Genomic DNA, 14348 nt, shown 5'->3' on the forward strand with positions numbered 1-14348 from the left:
AAACTACAATGCAAAATACATCTTACCAATACTCTGTATTTTATGGAACATTATCTGTGACTGTCAAAATTTTAAAATAAGCTTTAAACCGAAATCAAAATGACATAACAATATGTTTAAGTTTATTAAACAATAAGTTTATTACTTACATCTAGCAACAATTCCAGCAACAATTGGTATATGACTTTCATTTTCTCCTAATTTTGATTTCAGAAAATAAGTTAATTGATCATAGCAGGTAAAATAAATGACTGTGGCAGGAACTGCCATCACTCTGTTAGAAACACACAAACAAAAAGATTTATACAAAATTAACAAAAGGCTTAAATGTATTCTTAAATTATTATTAAATATAAGCAAAAATCCTTATATTGTGTATAAGCTGAAAACCACAATGAATCAGTACAAATGATCAACTTTTCCTTTAAAATTATTGTGTTTAACTTAGTATGCAACAAAACGATACACAGTAGGTATCTGCCCTATGGAAGTTTAGATTCTAGTTGTGAAGGTAAGTTACAGAGCACTTGGTCAGGTCATAAACAGGAAAAGACTAATGAGGACACTCCTCTACCTCCTTGACTTGTTCTATTGTTTCTGGTCTCCCAAAATCTTCCTCCCAATTACATTTACTATAATGTGAAAACCTCTGAAGTAAAAAATACAAGAGCATTTATAAAATATTTTTCAAACTATGGGCCATATGTCATACCTGCTTATAACTAGAAATAAATTACAATTAATGTTTTGAGGAAATTCCAATGACATACCTTTCAAATGAAATTATCAAAAGGTTATTATAAATAAAATTAAACACAAAGGTGGGGCACTGGGTGGCTCAGTAGGTTAAGCATCCAAGTCTTGATTTCGGCTCAGGTCATAATCTCACAATTCGTGAGACTGAGCCCTGAATTGGATTCTGCACAGACAGCATGGAGCCTGCTTGGGATTCTCTCTCTCCATCTCTCTCTGCCCCTCCCCGACTTATGCTTTCTCTCTCTCAAAATAAATAAATACATAAAAATTAAACACAAAGTTGCAGGCACTCTCATGTTATATATATTAACACAACAAGAAACCAACTTATGTTTATGGTCTAACTAAGGGACATTCACAGACCATACTTTGAAATGTCTAAGGTTCCATAGTGAAATTTGATGATGAGAATTAGAAAAAGAACTGACTGTTGGTTCTGGATCAGCCACTAACTTTAGAATTTTAGGCACTGTTTAAAATATATGCCTCTGGGCGCCTGGGTGGCTCAGTCGGTTGGGCATCCAACTTCGGCTCAGGTCATAATCACACGGTTTGTGAGTTTGAGCCCTGTGTCGGGCTCTGTGCTGACAGCTCAGAGCCTGGAGCCTACTTCAGATTCTATGTCTCCCTCTCTCTCTCTGCCCCTCACCCACTCATGCTCTGTCTCTCTCTGTCAAAAATAAATAAACAAAAAAAATTAAAATATACACCTCAAAGTTGACTAATTCACTCCATAAAAAGATACATTAAAAAGAAATGAGACAGGGGTGCCTGGGTGGCTCAGTCTGTGAAGTGGCCAACTTGAGCTCAGGTCATGATCTAGCGGTTCATGGATTTGAGCCCCGTGTTGGGCTCTGTGCAGCTCAGAGCCTAGAGCCTGATGTCTCCCTCTCTCTGCTCCCTCCCCCGACTCATGCTCTGTCACTCTCTCAAAAATAAAACATTTAAAAAATTTAAAAGAAAAAGAAATGAAACAAAGTATTACTTGGGCTTTTTCCATTTAGCCTTACTAGTTTATCATATTAACTCATATAATAGCTAGTTAGTAGAGAATTAAAATTATCCAGGAAAGGGAAAGTACACACATCAGGGTATTTCTTGTTAGTAAAATAAATAAAAAACAAAATAACACCAAACTCTTCATTTCAGAAAATGCAAACAAAATTATGCACCAAAGACCTAACACAGCAGGCCTGGTTGTTCAAATCTTCTTTATCTTCAGGAGGACCTTTCTGCATGCCTGACTTTTGGCCAACTCTAAGGAATTTAGCCCTTGGAATAGTCCCTGCAATAAGGTTTCTTCGGTTTGTTTGTAGCACAAAGTCAACTTCTTTAGGCTGATTTGTGCAAATTAGGTTTTTTGGTAAATATCTGTTTTCTTCTGGGGGGTCTGGAGTTCTGGTAATCACAGCTGGTCATAAAGCAAGGTCATCAATCCCAATGTAAGCTTCAGACTGCCATTCAAAAGGATTTTAAGGTAGAAACACTTTGCACATGCTGCTGCACTTCAGTGGTGGAAGAACAAGCATGTCCTGTGGGATGTCACCAGGGAGGGCCCTGGAAGCCTTGTACCTGTCTGGTCAACTACTGTTGTGCCTTTCCCTTACTGATTCTGCTTTGTCTCCTTTTGCTGCAGTAAATCACAGACATGAGTATAACCTTAGGTCCTGTGAGTCCTTCCAACAAATCATCAAATATGTGGGTGGTTGTGAGACTCACAAAACAATGTTTTAGAAAATGAAAAAATCCTAATATTAAAAATTTTATGCACAATTTTATGCAACCATGTTTACTATAAGGCAAAATAAAACAGCAATCACCATTTAGTGAGAAAAAATAGTAAATTATAACTTACAAAGTAGGGGGAAGGCCACTCCACAGGGATTTAATGCCCTCATTTCGAATGATTTTCAAAAAGGCATCCTAAAATTATAATAGAAAAAAGTGTCAAAATATATCCCTGAACCCAACATTACAAACTTGTTGATAAATGATTGGTACACTGATTCTTTTAAGCATTTATGTCCAAAATATGAGTTTCTCAAACTTATATTACATCCATTCTTTTAAAACTTTCAAACATAAGTAAAACATTTCTGAATGATACTTTCTGCTAAACAGAATAAAAACTATGTCACTAAGCTTTGGATTATTCTACTTAGGGCTTAGATGCCAAGTTTTATAAAGTTTATTATAAAAAGGAATTGGAGTAATGGCAGAGAATTGGTCAGATTAACTCTCTTGACCTACTAAAGAATCTGAGAAAATATTATTTAAACCCAATACTTGAATTCTCTGGAGAGGAATCAAAAGCAGGTAAAGAACAGAGGAAAGTACTGTTAAGAGAGAGCAATGAGAGATTTGCAAGTTTGTAGCTTTTTGCCCATGGAAGTCAGCTGAGAACAGCACATGTACTTGCTTAAGGTGGCAAATACAGAGTGCAGGGTGGCAAATAAAGAGTGCACAAAGTTTGCATACAAAATCAGCCACAAAACTTGGCTCGCTAATAAATTATGCAATGCCTAGAGGAAGATAACAAAGTGCTGGCAACAGCACCAACAACAAAAAGAGCAGCAGCTAAAAGCTGCTGAGTGGAAGTTTCAGCTGCAACTCACCACAGGGGAACCTAAATATGGAGTCTGAATAGAGCCAAAGTTCAGTGCTAGAATTCTAGAACAAAACTGACTCTTTAGAATATAAAAGAAATCCAGAGTCCTTACAACGCATCATTCATAACTTCCACTATACAATCAAAATTGATTAGGGGTGCCTGGGTGGCTCAGTTGGTTAAGCGTCCAACTTTCAGCTCACGTCATGATCTCATGGTTCGTCAGTTCGAGCCCCGCTTCGGACTCTGTGCTGACAGCTCAGAGCCTGGAGCCTACTCCGGATTCTGTGTCTCCCTCTCTCTGCCCTTCCCCTGCTCTCTCTCTCGCTCTCTCTCAAAAATAAACATTAAAAAATTTTAAAAAATTGATTAGATATAGAACAAAATATGCCCATACTTAAAGAAAAAGTAGTCAATAGAAATCAATGCTGAAATTTCAAATAATATAGTTAGCAGACAAGAATTCTAAAGCAGCTATTATAAATATATTTAAAAAACTAAAAAGAGGATACATACATAATGAGTGAACAAATTTGGAATTTCAGCAAAGAAACAGTTACCATAAAAAACAGCCAAATGAAAATTCTAAACCTGAAATGAAAAATTCACTAAGTGGGCTTAATAGCAGAATGGAAGCAGCAAATAAAGAGTTGGTGAACTTGAAGGTAGATCTTCAATCTGAAGAAGGGGGAGAAAAAGAATGAAGAAAAATGAACAGAGGCTCAGGGACACTGGGGAAACATTGAGTGGTAGAATGGTTTTATATGGAATCAGACAGGAAAGGAGAGAAAACAGTCTTAGAAATAACCTGAACAAATGATGGCCAAAAACTTCCCCAAATAAGTGAAAGATACCAATTTACAGAGCCTAAAATCACAAGGATCCCAAGCAAAATAAACACAGTGAAAACAAAAAAAGAAAAGAAAAATGATAAGGGGTGATACAAATGAAGGCTAACCTCTCATCGGACACATGGAAGGCCACAAGATAATGAATGACACGTTAAACGTACTGAAAAACACATTATGCCAGAATTTTGTATGTTGCCAAAACAGGCTTCAAAAAGACGCTTGATAAAGACATTTCACTGGAACAAAAGCTGAGAGAAAAACTGCCAAAATACCTGCACTAAAGAAATGTTGAGAAAAGTTCTTCAGGGAAGAGGGCCACAATGCCAAATGGCAACTAAGATCTTCAAACAAGTTAGGAAGTACAGGAGAAATGGTAAATATGCGGTTATATACAAAACATTTATTTTCCCCCTTTCTCCTTTTAACTACTTTAAAAGATACAAGACTCTAAATAAAAAATTCTAATAGTGAAATGTGGAATTTGTAACATGCAAAGATGAACTGTACACGAAGCTATAGCACAAATAAAGAGGAGAGTGAATGGTGTCAAGAACTGTGAAGGGGCTGGGACTGTACTCCACCTGCAAGTTGACAAATCAGCCAGCCACAGTATCATGAGAGCTGGTAGAAGATAAGAATCTCTGGGATAAGAGGTAAAGGACAGTTTATTACTCACAGGACCAGCAGCAGCCAGAGTATCAGCATTTCTGTGCCAGTTTCCTGAGCCCCAATTTCCACAAGGCAACATGAAGGAGGCTGGAAGACACCTGAACATATGGTGGCCTGCATTATAGGAGGGGAAATCTGACCATAGGGAACCCAAATCCTCTATAATAGGCAGTGAGGATACCTTTCCTTTGCCCTAGAGGGAAACACTGTATCATCCAAGCTTATTCATTATGTAAACATCCTTGAAAAGATGGTAAGGACAAAGGACAGTCAGTACCTTGCTCAAAACTTATGCAAAAATGTGAAAGATTTTTGGAGAACGGTCTCCCTAGAAATGGGAATAGAGAAGTCAATGTAATATTAATTATAATTGAACTAATCCAAAAGAGAGCAAGGAGAAAACAAAACAAAAAGCAACAGAGGGAGCATATAGTTTTGGACTGAAACTCAACCATGTTAGTAATTTTGGGGGCACCTGGGTGACTCAGTTGGTTAAGCATTGAATGTTGCTCAGGTCACGATCTCACAGTTTGTGAGTTCAAGCCCCAAGTGGGGCTCTGTGCTGACAGCTCAGAGCCTGCAGCCTTCTTTGGATACTGTGTCTCCCTATCTCTCTGCCCCTCCCCTGCTCATGCTCTCTTTCTCTCAAAATTAAACATTAAAAAAATAAATTAAAAAATAAATAAAGTACTAAATTATCCAATTAAAAATCAGAGATTGTAAGAGAGGGTAACAAAAGAACAAGGCCCAGCTATGTCGTCTTGGAATAAAAGGATGGAAAAAGATATACTTTATAAATAATAATATGAGAAAACTGGAGTGGCTATATTATATCAGACAAAAATTTCAATATAATGAATACCAGTAGTGATAAAGACACTTCATTATGATGAAAATATGTCAGAAAAACATATCAAAATCCATGTAACAAACCTAACAGAACTAAAAGGGAAAACAAACTGTCAATCATAATTGAAGATTTTTATATCCTCTTTCAGTGACTGACAGAGTAAAGAAAAAACTGAGTAATAATCTAGAAGATCTAAATGAAACATCAGCCATCCTGACCTAATAGTTTACAGGATACTATGCCCAACAATTGCAGAGTACAGATTTTAAAGTGTACATAAAGGGTTGCGTAGGTGGCTCAGTCAACTGAGTGTTTCGAATCTTGATTTCAGCTCAGTCATGATCCTACAGTCGTGGAATTGAGCCCCACTTAAGATTCTTTCTCTCTCTCTCTCTCCCTCTGGCCTTCTTTCCCACTTGTATGCTCTCTCTCTTTCTAAAATAAATAAATAGATAGAGATAGATAGATAGTAGATGGGTAAAGTGCATATAAAATATTCAACAAGACAGATCATATGTAGGGCCATTAAGCAAGACTCAATAAATTTCAAAAATGTGAAAATTTACAGAGTATATTCTTCTAATCACACTGGAATTAAAAGTAGACATCAGGAATAACAGGATATCTAGAAAGTACCCCATTATTAAGAAATTAAAATACTACACTTCTAAACCCAGGGCAAAAAACAAAATTACAAGGGAAATCAGAAAATATTTCAACTGATAATAAAAACAGAACATCAAAATTGTGGAATACATCAAATTTAGTGCTCTGAAGGATATAGTTGCCACTTCTGTTCTCACAACAAGAAAAAAGCTGAACTGAAAAATTAACAACTTGTTTTACATTTAGAAACGTAACCAGTTTTCAAATATACCCCAAACTTATATTCTCCTTAACAAAGCTGAGCGAGGGAAACTATTTTATCAGACCCTCATTTACTGCAGTTTTGCCAAAATCTGCAATCTGGCACAGTGGAAATACCCAATTCATGCTCCGTAAGAGTAAGACCTAGTCATAGGACTATAGAATGTTTCTCTTCCTACATACTTACCACCCCATCAACAGGGCTCCTGTGAAACAGAGGATCACAGCTGAAAGAACCACAAACCTAAGACCCTATTTGAGCAGTCTCTAGAAAAACTCAAAGATGATAGCGAACAAGACAAAAAAATAGGACACTAGAGGGAACTTCATTCTCTGAGAACACAGCTATAACAGGCAGTAAACATAGACTAGCTTCTAATCAGATAAACATATCACTTGACAATAAAGCTGTATTTACCTGTTTTTTTTTTTTTAACCCAATACAACATGCCTGGCTTTCAACAAAAAAATTACAAAGCACGCTGAATGGCAAACAACACAGTCTGAAGAGACAAAGCAAGCATCAGAACCAGACTCATATATGGCAGAGATTTCAGAATTATCAGACTGGGAATCTAAAAACATTAAAAAAAAATTAAAAATAACTAAGATGAATATGCCAAGCGTTCTAATGGTAGTGTCAGAGGAGCAGAGGAAGAAAATGAGGAGGGGTTAGGGTTTTCCTGTCACCAGTGTAAGGCAAGCCAGAACTTCCTCTCTGCTGTCTTAGTCTGTTTGAGCTGCTATAACCAAGTACCTTATAAATGAAAGAAATGTATTTCCCACATTTCTGGGGGCTGGAAGTCCCAGACCAGGGTGCCAGCAAGGTCACAGGGTCCTCTTCCAGGTCTTTGATTTCTCATTGAATTCTCACATAGTGGAAGGACAAGGGAACTCTGGGGTCTCTTTTCTAAGGACATTAATTCCGTACGTGTCTGCCCTCATGACATAATCACCTGTCAAAGGCTACACCTCCTAATACCATCACATTAGGTATCAGGATTTCAACATATGAATTTTGGGGAGACACAAACATTCAGATCATATCACCTGTGTAAGAGTAAAGAAACTCTCCACACGGTGTGCCCATGGAAGCTAAGTGAGGAACCTTAACTTCCAGCTACACTCAGTACTAACAAGGTGACACGCCTCTTCCTCTAACATTGTCTAAAAAGCCAGTCACAATAGAATGTTTCAGTGAGATTCAGAGTCTCATAATGTAATACTTAAAATTTCTTGGTTTCAATAAAAAAAAAAAAATCACTTGTCATTCTAAGAAACAGGAAGATATCAAACTGAATGAAAAGAAACAATAAACAGACGCCAACACGGAGAAAAGAAGAACATTAAAATTATCTGACATAGATTTTAAAGCAGTCAACAGAGAAATCACTGAATGATCATTTACAAACACATCCAAAAAATTAGGAAGCCTCAGCAAATAAATATACACCCAAAAACCCTATAAAGACAGAATTCTAAAAAATGTTCAAGTAACACATTAGAAGGCAGGAAAAATAAAACAGCAACAGAAAACAAAGAGAAAGCAAAAAAGGAAATGGTAGGCTGTTAACAATGGGACAACAGAACCAAAATGGAATCACGTATGCTCACCCCTATGTCAGCACAACCAGCATAGTACCTAACCTAACTGCAGTTTCAGCCTCTCCTAAGAACATGACCTTTAATCAGTCAATGTGTAATTACCAGGTTAGCACTAGTGAGGTAATCTGCCAGACAGACCCCCACCTTCCCTCAGAGGAAGGTGACCTTGCCTGTAACAATCCACTCCTGGTTAGTAGAACTTCCTGGCCCCATCTTCTTCTGCCTATAAAAGTCTTCTGTTTGGTGTAGCTCCTCAGAGCTCCTTTCTACTTGCTAGATGCAACACTGCCCAAATCATGAATTGTTGAAATAAAGCCAATTAGATCTTCAAATTTAGTCAGTGAATTTTGCTTTTTAACAAAGATTAAGTTCTAATATATCTATAACTCTATTAAATATCAGTAGTCTAAATACATCTGGTAAAAGATAAAAACTGACAGTAGTTCAAAAAACATGACTCAATTATATGCCATTATGGGGAGCAAAATTTGCCACCACAAAATGTGACTTTTTGACATGTAGATTATTTTAGGCTGAATATTTTCAAGAAACATAAGGTTCAGGAAGAAACTTTGACCTTCTTTCTGTCTAAAAGAGTTTAGAAAGAGGAAGTGCTCTAGGAAGGGAGCTTTCACCATAGATAACTATAGTATAATATAAAGTAGGTGTGGTAGAGAGAAATCTAGCAAAATCTGTTAAAATTCCTGTGTCCCAATGTTTCTATGTGGTTCAGCACACATTATTTACCAAACATTTACTTTTTCATATTCCTGTGAATTGTCTTTATTCCTTTGAAGTCCCAGACCCCTCTCCCTTCTTAACTGTGGGTGGCATATAAACCTTAAATGCCTGCCTGGGGGCTGTATTATCTTACAGAGCACCTGTACATATGTAATTAAGTTTGATTTTCTCCTGTTAATCTGTCTCATTGTCAACACAGTAAAGATGTTATTTCTTCCCAAAGAGATATATAGCCTTAACACAATTTCTATAAAAATCTTAGTGACATTTTTTATAGATATAAAAATATTTTTCTAAAATTTATATGAAGAGACCAAGGAACTTCAGGAATAGCTAAAACAACTTTGAACAAGAAAAATAAAAATAAAGTGGGAGAAATCAGTCTACCCAATTTCAGGGCTTATATAGTTATAGTAATTAAGACTGTGTGATCTCAATACCCAAAAAACAAATAATCCAGTGAAGAAATGGGTAAAAGACATGAATAGACACTTCCCCAAAGAAGACATCCAGATGGCCAACAGACACATGCAAAAATGCTCAACATCACTCATCATCAGGGAAATACAAATCAAAACCACAAGGAGATACCACCTCACATCTGTGAGAATGGCTAACATTAACAACTCAGGCAACTACAGATGTTGGGGACGATGCGGACAGAGGATCTCTTTTGTACTGCCGGTGGGAATGCAAACTGGTGCAGCCACTCTGGAAAACAGTGTGGAGGTTCCTCAAAAAATTAAAAACAAAACTACCCTACGACCCAGCAAGTGCACTACTAAGCATTTATCCAAGGGATACAGGTATGCTGTTTCAAAGGGACACATGCACCCCAATGTTTATAGCAGCACTATCAACAACAGCCAAAGTATGGAAAGAGCCCAAATGTCCATTGATGGATGAATGGATAAAGAAGATATGGTATATATAAAATATGGAGTATTACTTGGCAATCAGAAAGAATGAAATCTTGTCATTTACAACTACGTGGATGGAACCAGAAGGTATTATGCTAAGCAAAATTAGTCAGAAAAAGACAAATATCCTATGACTTAACTCATATGAGGACTTCAAGACACGGAACAGATGAATATAAGGGAAGGTAAGCAAAAATAATATAAAAACAGGGAGGGGGACAAAACATAAGAGAACTCTTAAATAATGGAGAACAAACAGAGGGTTACCAGAGGGGTTGTGGGAGGGGGGGACAGGCTAAATGGATAAGGGGCATTATGGAATCTACTCCTAAAATCATTGTTACACTATATGATAACTAACTTGAACGTAAATTTAAAAAACAATAACATATTAAAGAAAAAAAAAGACTGTGTGGTACTGATATAGGTAATAGACAAAAAAATGAATGAGAGAGAGTAAAGAATTCAAAACTAGAGCCACAGAGTATGCCCAAATGATTCTTGATAAATGTGCAAAAGCACCTAATGGAGGAAAGACAGCCTTTTAACAAATCCAACTAGACACCCATAGGCAAAATGAACAAAAGCAATGAAAAGGTCAACCTTGGGGTTATACTTTATGTAAGAATAATTCAAAATGGATCAAAGACTTACACATAAAACATAAAGCTATAAAATTTATTAAAGATAAAGCATTCTTAGATTTGACACCTAACGCAAGAAAAAAAATGATAAGTTGAACTACATCAAAATTAAGCTTTAACTCCATGAAAGACTGTTCAAGAGGATGAAAAGGTAAGTCTGAGAGTGGAAAAAATATGTGCAAATCCACATTCGAGAGAGGATTATTATCTAGATTTTATAAAGAGTTCTCAAAACTTAACAGTAAAAATACAAAGAGTTCAATTGGTAAATGGGCAGAAGACATGAGAAGCCATGTCCCTGAAGAGGATATACTAATAAACAATAAGCATATGAAAAGATGTTCAACATCATTAGCTACTAAGGAAATGCAAATTAAAACCACAATGAGATATCATTAGACATCTATCAAAACTGCTAAAAAGTGACAAGATCAAAGGCTAGTGAGGATATGGAGAAATTAGAACAGTCACACACTGCCACTGGCAATGTAAAAAGGTACCACTAGTCTAGAAAACAGATTGGCAGTTTCTTAAACTCTAAACATACAACTACCATGTGACTTAACAACTGCACTCCTAGGCATTTATCCCAGAAAAATGAAGACTTATGATGATATTAGGACTTATAAAATTAGAAATATACATTTTGGTCTTTGTCCATGGTTCCTGGCACATAGTTCCTAAAATCAATATAATTTCCTAATTCATAAAGAGCAGTGGAGCATCTTTTGTTCTAATATTTGGCCTTTTTTCTTAGTCCTAAAAAGCTCCAAAGAATAAAGGTGAAAAGGGTATCTTTTGTTACTCATAACTGTGGGGGATAAACTTAGGAACCCCCCCCGGGCTTACACCAATGGGTTAACAAGGCATAAAGAAATACAAGGCCATAGGATGCTCACACCCGAGCTTGGGTAAACAAGATTGGCACCCCAACAATAGGGAGGTGCAAAGGAACCCCAGGATAGAGAAGGGCACAAAGGCGCCCAATACAAAGATTTATGAGGTAAGCAAGATTAGGTGTTCAGGGCAGAAGTGCCCCCCAATTTAGTACTATAGCAAAAAGCTGCTTTCACAGGAGGAAAGGACCAAGTTACATAAACAGGTAAATTGAGCTATAGACTGCTGTGATGCAGGTGAAGCTGCCCAGAGCTGAGATGATTAACAAAAGAAAGGTGCCTTATTAACTCTGAGGTCAAGTGTCCTATCTGTCTCATCCCCTAGTCTAGCTAAGATAAACGGAGGTGGTACTTCACGTCCACTGTAAACAACCTTCTGCCCAACTGCCTGGCGCCCAGATTTTGTTTTGTTTTAACCCAAACCCCTAACCCCGAATATCTTCAAGACCCCCTTTTCCTCATGTCCCCAAGTTAATGTTCACAGATTCATTGCTTCTTTGTACATGCCCATCATGTTTGCAAGCCTTCTGATCCTAATAAAAATGGGGCTAATAAAAACCCTGATTCAGGGCTCTTGTCTTTTCCCACACATTAGCCATCTCTTGCTTTTCATCGCGCATCCCGCTCTTTTGCTGGCCAAAAGAGAGCTTTAGACTTAGAGTCTATGACATGTAACAAATCTCTTTCAAACCCCATCAAATTTATGCTAAAGAGGTGACTTATGAAAGGTCCTTCAGGACTGGGCACCTGGGTGGCTCAAGTCAGGTGAGTAGTCCTGTCTGACTCTTGATTTCAGCTCAGGTCATGATCCCAGGGTCAAGGATCAAGTCCCACTGCATACCGAGAATGGAGCCTGCTTAAAATTCTCTCTCTCCCTCTGCCCCTCTCCCTGCTAGTATATACATGCTCTCTCCCTCTCCCTGAAAAAAGAAAAAAATAAAAAATAAACATGAAAAGTCCCTAGATAAGCAGTGGATGGGGGGCTGGCTGCTAGGGTACCCAACCATGTGATTAAAGGGCTCAAACTTCTAGTCTCACTCCACTACTCTAACCCACACCCCAACTTCAGGGGCTCTGGGGAGGAAAAAGGGACAAGAGGTTACATTAATAACCAAAGGCCAATAATTTGATCAATCATGCCTATATAACAAAGCCTCCTTAAAAAATCCCTCAAGTATGGGGTTTAAAAACTTCCAACTTGGTGAGCACAGCACATGGAAATTCAAGGAGGGTGACATACCTAGAGAATGAAGCTCCATACCCACCCCCCGAGTCTTGCACTAATGTGTCTCTTCTACCAGGCTATTCCTGAGGTGTACCCTTTCATAAAAAGCTGGTCATCTAGTTAGTAAACTATTTTCTTGAGTTCTGTGAGCTATTTAGCAATTCACTGAATCTGAAAAGGGGGTTGCAGGAACCTTTGTTTACAGCCAGTTACTCAGAAACACAGGTGACAACCTGATCTATGATTGGCATCTGAAGTGGGAATAGTCCTATGGTGTCAGAATGGAGTTAAACTCTAGGATACCTAGCTGGCGTTCATTAATACTTGAAGAATTGTTTGGAATAAGGGAAAAAACCCACATATCTGGTTGAGAAATGTTGTAAATAGAGTGTTCGCAGAAAAAAAAACAGTGAGTAGTTTTGTTTTGTTTTTTAATACTTTCACACAAAAACCCGGAAATGAATCTATGTTACAGCTTTATTTGAAACAGCCCCAAACTAGAAACAACGCAAAAAGCGAACTGTGGTACATCAATACCATGGAACTACTGAGCAATGAAAAAGAACAAACTATCGATAAATGCAACAACCTGAATGAATCTCCAGATAATAATGATAAATGAAAAGTGCTAATCCAAAAATGTTATATATGTTATTATTCCATCCACAGAACATTCTTGAAATGAGAAAATGATATAAATGAAGAACACATGGGGCACCTGGGTGGCTCAGTCACTTGAGCATCCGACTTTGGCTCAGTTCATGATCTCACGGTTTGTGGGTTCAAGCCCCATGTCAGGCTCTGTGCTGACAGCTCAGAGCCTGGAGCCTGCTTCGGATTCTTTGTTTCCCTCTCTCTCTGCCCTTCCTCTGCTCACATGCTCTCTCTCTCTCTCTCTCAAAAATAAATAAACATTAACAATTTTTTTTTTAATTTTTTTTTAACATTTATTTATTTCTGAGACCGAGAGAGACAGAGCACGAATGGGGGAGGGTCAGAGAGAGGGAGACACAGAATCTGAAACAGGCTCCAGGTTCTGAGCTGTCAGCACAGAGCCCGACGCGGGGCTCGAACTCACGGACCGCGAGATCATGACCTGAGTCGAAGTCAGGTGCTTAACTGACTGAGCCACCCAGGCGCCCCAACAAATTTTTTTTTTTTAATTTTTTTTTTTCAATGTTTATTTATTTTTGGGACAGAGAGAGACAGAGCATGAACGGGGGAGGGGCAGAGAGAGAGGGAGACACAGAATCGGAAACAGGCTCCAGGCTCTGAGCCATCATCCCAGAGCCTGACGCGGAGCTCGAACTCACGGACCGCGAGATCATGACCTGAGTCGAAGTCGGACGCTTAACCGACTGCGCCACCCAGGAGCCCCCCAACAAATTTTTTTTAAAAAAATGAAGAACACATTAGTGGCTGCCAGGTGTTAAGTAAGGAGCAGTTGAGAACACAAAGGAAATGGGTGTGGCTATAAAAGAGAAACAGGAAGGATCCTTGTGGTGATGGAATTGTTCTACACCTTAAATGTATCAATGCCAATATCCTGGATGTGATATGGTACCACTTTTGTATGATGTTACCACTTGGGGGGAAGTAGGAAAAAGGTATATGGGATCTGTCTGTATATTTTTCTTAAAATTGTTATTATCTATAATTATGTCAAAATTAAAAAGTTCATTTTTTCTTTTCACACAAAAAAGTACAAACAGATGA

General features: G+C 37.8%; 1 protein-coding gene across 2 annotated transcripts in view; it reads right to left on the reverse strand.

Annotated features, from left to right (window-relative positions):
• The window catches only part of SLC25A40 (solute carrier family 25 member 40), a 69577-nt gene that overhangs the window by 35441 nt on the left and 19788 nt on the right, over window positions 1–14348 (reverse strand). For both annotated transcript variants that reach the window (XR_003967147.1, XM_030307897.1), the window contains exons 6-7: window positions 2612–2679; window positions 150–274 (exon numbers count right to left, since the gene is read on the reverse strand). Coding sequence is in view for 1 of the 2 variants with exons in the window: in XM_030307897.1 (XP_030163757.1) it covers window positions 150–274; window positions 2612–2679 (193 nt within the window). In the remaining variant the exon portion in view is untranslated. The remainder of the gene's footprint in view (window positions 1–149; window positions 275–2611; window positions 2680–14348) is intronic.

This window comes from Lynx canadensis, chromosome A2 (assembly GCF_007474595.2).
Source record: "Lynx canadensis isolate LIC74 chromosome A2, mLynCan4.pri.v2, whole genome shotgun sequence".
Classification (NCBI taxonomy): Eukaryota; Metazoa; Chordata; class Mammalia; order Carnivora; family Felidae; genus Lynx; species Lynx canadensis.